Genomic DNA, 6,000 nt, shown 5'->3' with positions numbered 1-6,000 from the left:
ATTTTAAATAGTACAAATATTTTAAAATTGTACTGTTTTGCTGAACTTTGGATCAAATAAATAAAATGCAGGCTTGGTGAGTGGAAGAGGTTCTTTAGTTAACATTAGTTAAAAACATTAGTTAACATGAACTGCACTTATACAGCATTTATTAATCTTTGTTCATGTTAATTTCAACATTTACTGATACATTATTAAAATCTTGTTAACATTAGTTAATGCAGTGTGAACTAACATGAACAAACAATGAACAACTGTATTTTCATTAACTAACGTTAATGAAGATTAGTAAATACAGTAATAAATGTATTGCTCATGGTTAGTTCATGTTAGTTAGTGCATTACTAATGTTTAATTAATGAACCTTATTGTAAAGTGTTACCAAGACGTCTTTAAAAAACATTAGAAATCCTACTGTTCAAAAACTTTTGACTGGTAGTGTACAGTACATGTAATTTCATCATTTCTGTTGCCTTGGAAATATAAAAGTGCACTTCTGACAATACTAACAAGTATGCTTTAATGTCACTTGTATGCTGTCTATTTAAATATATTTTAAATTATACATTTGTAATGATAAAGATGTAATTTAGTACATTTAAAGTATATTTACACAGCTAAGTCTAAATTATAATCTAGTACTTTAATATATCAGTCCACACAGCAAAATAAGTGTACTTTTTAAATATAATTTGAAAGTATTACAAAGTTATTTAAAAAAGTACATTTACATGTACTTAGAAACAAAGTCATGAAAGTGTATTCTCTTAAAATACACATAAGTGGCCTTTTATTTCATTAATATTCCTGGTAACACTTTACAATAAGGTTAATTAGTTAACATTAGTTAATTACTTTAGTTAACATGAACTAAGAATGAACAATACTTCTACAGCATTTATTAATCTTAATGTTAATTTAAACATTTACTAATGCATTATTAAAATCAAAAGTTGTGCTTGTTAACATTAACGTGAACTAACATTAACAAAGATTAATAAATACTGTAAGAAATGTTGTTCACAATATATTAATGGAACCTTATTGTAAAGTCTTAAAGGATAACTGTTGCCAAAATGCAACCTGGGCTGTTTTTTTTTTTTTACTGTAAACGAGACAAACTTATATCTAAAAGCATAATTACGACAAACGAGCCATTTTTGAGATTGACCGTGATTTAGTTTTGTGATCAATGGCCGGTGAATGGGAGTACTAGGGGCATAACTTTGAGCGCATCAAAATCGATATTTTTACAACACTAAGAAGGCTCGACACACCATGACACTTTGCTCGAAGTATCGCCTGGGTCTCTACATGAATTCGAGCATTGAGAACATTGTTCGTGTACACACAGTTTACTAAAAAGAAAGGTTTTGAACAGTTCACTTTCACTGTTTGAGTTTCCGCTCGCTGGCGCGGCCGTCTTGCCAGTCAGGAGGTGTCGATCTCCGAGTGCGAGGATGGATAGCTCCTAAAGCATATTTCCATATAAATGCACGGCTAATTCGTTGTTTTGTCGCAAGTGAAAAAACAATATTAAACTTCTAGTTGTAAAAAGAGCCTCATATAAGCCTAATATTTCGTCCTATGGAGTCCATTCATTCGCATTCGGAGATCCCAGGTTGCATTTTGGCAACAGTTATCCTTTAACATATTCCTTAATACATGTTTATACTTTTAAGATTTAAAGTTTGCTGCAATTATAAGCACACTTTTACCACAATGATAGCTCTATATTGCTGTATTTGATTATAAATTCTTTTGCCCTGTGTCTATGATCACATTTGTGAAATAAAATAAAGAGAAATTAGACTGGAAATATGAAATAATTTCGAATAGCGATATGAAGTTTCAAAGTTTGTAGAAACGATATGTGAAATGTTGAGGGGCAATGATTCTCATAAATAAACACTTAACTACAAAAACACGACGTTCCAGTAGGGAGTGGTGCAACTTCGCTGACCAATTCCTAAAAAAAGCTTGAATATTCATGACGATGATGCTGTTTGTAGTCATGGAAACTCAACACAATAGGTCGACGTGCCTCTCTCTCTTTCTCTCTCTCTCTCTCTCACTTCGGTCGGTGTACGCGAGCCCTCTCCATCCTCTCCTAAAGCCCTTTACTTTGCGCATGTACAGCTAAACTGAACATTTCATCGACTCCAAGATGGCGTTAACACCACTGGCTTGCGTTCTGCTTCTTCTTTCCGTGCAATGTGAGTACACATCCCCACACTTCTATACTTTCCTTGTAGAAGAGGCAAAAGTGATACAAATAGCGGTGAATCATTTATCGAAGTTCTTCAAATGTCTTTCACTGAACGTCCTGTTTCACAGAAGTGCTGGTCTCTTCAAGCCAACTAAACTATTGAGCTAACCCGTTAGCTCTTTCACATGAGATGTGGCTGTTGAATCCAAAGTGGGATAAAAGTAACATTTTCGGATGGATGTGTCTTGTTTTACAGCGTGGGCTTTGGATTTTAGTTGTGTCGCGCTGGAATGTTTCTCATCGCGGGCTGGTGGAGACTCGCATCCCGCTCTGCGTGTTTGTCCAACTAACCATAAATAAATCCGCACGTCTCTATTCTCTTATTCTACAGGTTACATGGGTTGTTTACGTGAATATTAGATTTGCTTTTTAAAGCACAGCTTTTATAATCTCATAAAACTCACATGGAAAAGTGTTTTCGTGCTGTTTTGTTTCGCTGGATCATTCGCCTCAGTTCTTTGTTCACGCTGTAAAAGTTTTTGAAATTGCATAAACAAATTAAGGCTGAGTAATGTTTTTGTAGTGGTGGTGTTTTTCCATTTCGCTTTTCAAAACACTCTCGTTTTCTTTACTTTTGACTGTTTTTAACGATAATAAACTGTTTGAGTTGGAAGCAGGGCAATGTTTATTGCGAGATAACGGTTTTCTGCTTGAAGTGTTCATAAGAGGGGATCAGGCGGCGCGCAACGCGGGCTCCAAGCATTAGCACTCGCTTTGATTTCAGCATTTATTGCCTTCAGCTTTCACAATTCTACAGTCTTAAGTTTAGTGCTTCGGGGAAATAATTAAAAAGATGGCATATTTTTGTCCTGGGTCGTTTGAAGAGTCGGTCGTAATTTAATCAGTCTAGACCAATAGCTTAATTAAATTCAGTCGGAAGATGAAGTTTCTTTTAGTAGCTCAATAGCTTCGCTGTTGTAGCCTAAATAAATCATATTGACAGTTTGCTGAAGTCGATTTTGAGCCTAGTATAAACTCTTGTTGTTGTTCACGTCATGTGCTTTTTATTTTCTCGTTATCTGTTTTGTTTGATTTGGAAAATGAACATTTGTTGACCTTTTTAAAAGGTTGCAGTTGTAGGGAGTCACGTAGGCTCTTGTAAAAACTGCACATCTCCTGTGATTATTCAAGTATGCTGACTGGCTTAATTACAGACTGAAGCACTAAATACTGCTGGTAAGTCTGTGTTGTGTAGTAAATACTCTAAAATCTACCATCTCTTGTTTATTTGTTAATTCATTTACTGTATGTTTTTAAAATTTGTGACCCTGGACTACAAAACCAGTCATAAGTGTCTTTTTTTTTATTTACATTTATACATTATCTGTAAGCTGAATACATAAGCTGAAATTCGTTATGATAGGACCATCTTTAACGGAGATACAACTATTTGAAAATCTGGAATCTGAGGGTACAAAAAGAATCTAAATATTGAGAAAATCACATTTAAAATTTAATAAATAATAACTAAATAATAAACATATTTTAAATTGCTTATTAATAAATGTTCACCTTTTGATTATTGCTGATGTCTCTAGTAATTATGTGTCTGATTTTTAATTTTCAACCTATTTTTGCTTCATTTTAAACCAGCCATCGTCATTTTTAAACAATAGTTGAGTTAAATAAAACTACCCAGAAGGTTGTGTTAAACATTTGTGACCCTGGAACACAAAACCAGTCATAAGAGTCCATTTTTTGAAATTGAGATTTGTACATTATCTGAAAGCTGAATAAGCTTTCCATTGATGTATGGTTTGTTAGGATAGGACAATATTTGGCACAACTATTTGAAAATCTGTAATCTGAGGGTGTAAAAAAGCATTTAAAGTTGTCCAAATGAAGTTCTTAGCAATGCATATTACTAATCAAAAATTAAGTTATTTAAGTTATTAAAATTAAATATTTACGGTAGGAAATTTACAAAATATCTTCATGGAACATGATCTTTACTTAATATCCTAATGATTTTTGGCATAAAAGAAAAAAACAACAATTTTGACCTATTGCTACAAATATAACCGTGCTACCTAAGACTGGTTTTATGGTCCAGGCCAGGGTAGCATTTAATTCCATATTTCACCCAGCAATGGGTTGTTTTTAACCCAGTGTAGTCATTTAAATATAAATATTTGACTGTAAATTAAAAATGTAATACTTTACATTACAGTGGCCATGCTACATTGTTTAAAACATGTTTTGTTTTTAGTATTATTTATTTAAATACACTGCAGCTAATGTTTGGTGTGATTTGAAACAATATTAAGCATAAATCTACAAGTTCCATAATATTTTTAGGCAGTCTGATTAAAAAAAAAAAAAAGTTTCAGCATAAGTCACCTCATCAACAGAACAGTCCAAAGTCTATGCCAAAAGCAGTTTCTTCTTGCTTTGTTATACCTTATATGCTTAAAAGCCTGTGTCTAGTCTCTGTACAAGTGTATTTGTACAGTGGAAACTCTCCGGTGTCTTTTGCCAGCACTTTTGGTGCCAAGATATGCTTTACTGGATAGGATAAAATAGATTCAGGAATAGTACAAAGGTTGAGATCACAGCCCATATTTTAGATGAATACTTGGACGTGTAGTAGCCTTCCATTTTAGTCCACAGCGAACGCTTCAGTCTTTGGAGAAATGTGATGTTGTGAAACAATAAAACACATTCACCATTAGGTCACCTAGTGCGAAAATGCTGATAATTGTCTGCTTGTGAGGTTTGTACTTCAGATGTGATTAAATACAGCTTAAATAGTGAAAAACAGTGAAAGTGATAGCTTGTCCCTAGAAGGCTGAGTGTGCTTTCTCTTCCACCCGCTGCTTCCCAGCAAATGGCTTTCTGGGGGTTCGTGAAAAGCATGCTGGACCTTCTGGGCACGTCCATCAGTTACAAGCTGACATTTCTGATGTGTTCAGTAAGCGACTGAGAGAAATGTGCACGGAAAACATAGCCGTTCTCTGTGTTCTTCACCCAGGGCTGTTGCGGACAAAGACACGTTGCCCTTCCGCACGTGCTTGAGTTCGTTTTAGCTAGAAGGTACCGCATGGGAAAAGTATGTTGTAAACAGCATCTTGTGTTCCTAAAGGTAGTTTATCGTCACTCAATAGTGATGGGAAAAATTCCAGACGGGGGGTCCCAGCATAATCCGCATGGGTACCGGGACAGGCAGGCTGTCGTGATGAAACATGCTGAGTCTTTGAGCAACAGGAGAACGGCACATGTCCGGTCAGCCAGCCGGAGTAACCCAGAGTAACGTACAGAAACAGCTGAGTGGCTGTGGGTGCAAGTGAATGGAGGACCCTCCTGACACGGAGCTAAAATATGTCCCACTCAGCCTACCACAGATACTCAGCATTGAGAACAAATGTGGAATGCTCACCCACAAACATACGTCTTGAGATTTCATTTACGTCATATGCGCAAAAGGTGAAGATTATATAAAGTGTCAGTTGAGTTAAATATGAAACATTTTGCATTTTTTAGTATCAAAGTCATAAGTGTTAAAAGGAAATCTGAGAGACTCTTATGAAATGGAAACATGAGAGGTGTTTTTTATGCTTATCCTGCTTTTATTCATTTGTATCTTTTGGTAAGCGGTGACAGATGTGGAAGGGAAAGCCTAGAACGAACAGATTCGCAGGTCAGGAATGGCAAGCATGTACATTCTCTAAATGTCAATAAGACTTCCATGTGTAAGATAGGCATTGATCAAAATAGTTCCTGACTGCTGTGCT

The 6,000-nt window shown here is 35.3% G+C and overlaps 1 protein-coding gene across 1 annotated transcript in view; it reads left to right on the top strand.

The window, feature by feature from the left end:
• The first annotated feature begins 2,115 nt into the window (after window positions 1–2,115).
• LOC141292542 (junctional adhesion molecule 3B) overlaps window positions 2,116–6,000 on the top strand; it is a 46,864-nt gene continuing 42,979 nt past the window's right edge. Inside the window, exon 1 of the mRNA XM_073824574.1 lies at window positions 2,116–2,216. Coding sequence (XP_073680675.1) covers window positions 2,168–2,216 — 49 coding nt within the window. The 5' untranslated portion in view covers window positions 2,116–2,167. The remainder of the gene's footprint in view (window positions 2,217–6,000) is intronic.

This window comes from Garra rufa, chromosome 19 (genome assembly GCF_049309525.1).
Source record: "Garra rufa chromosome 19, GarRuf1.0, whole genome shotgun sequence".
NCBI lineage: Eukaryota > Metazoa > Chordata > Actinopteri > Cypriniformes > Cyprinidae > Garra > Garra rufa.
This window is presented reverse-complemented; position numbering and strand designations above follow the sequence as displayed.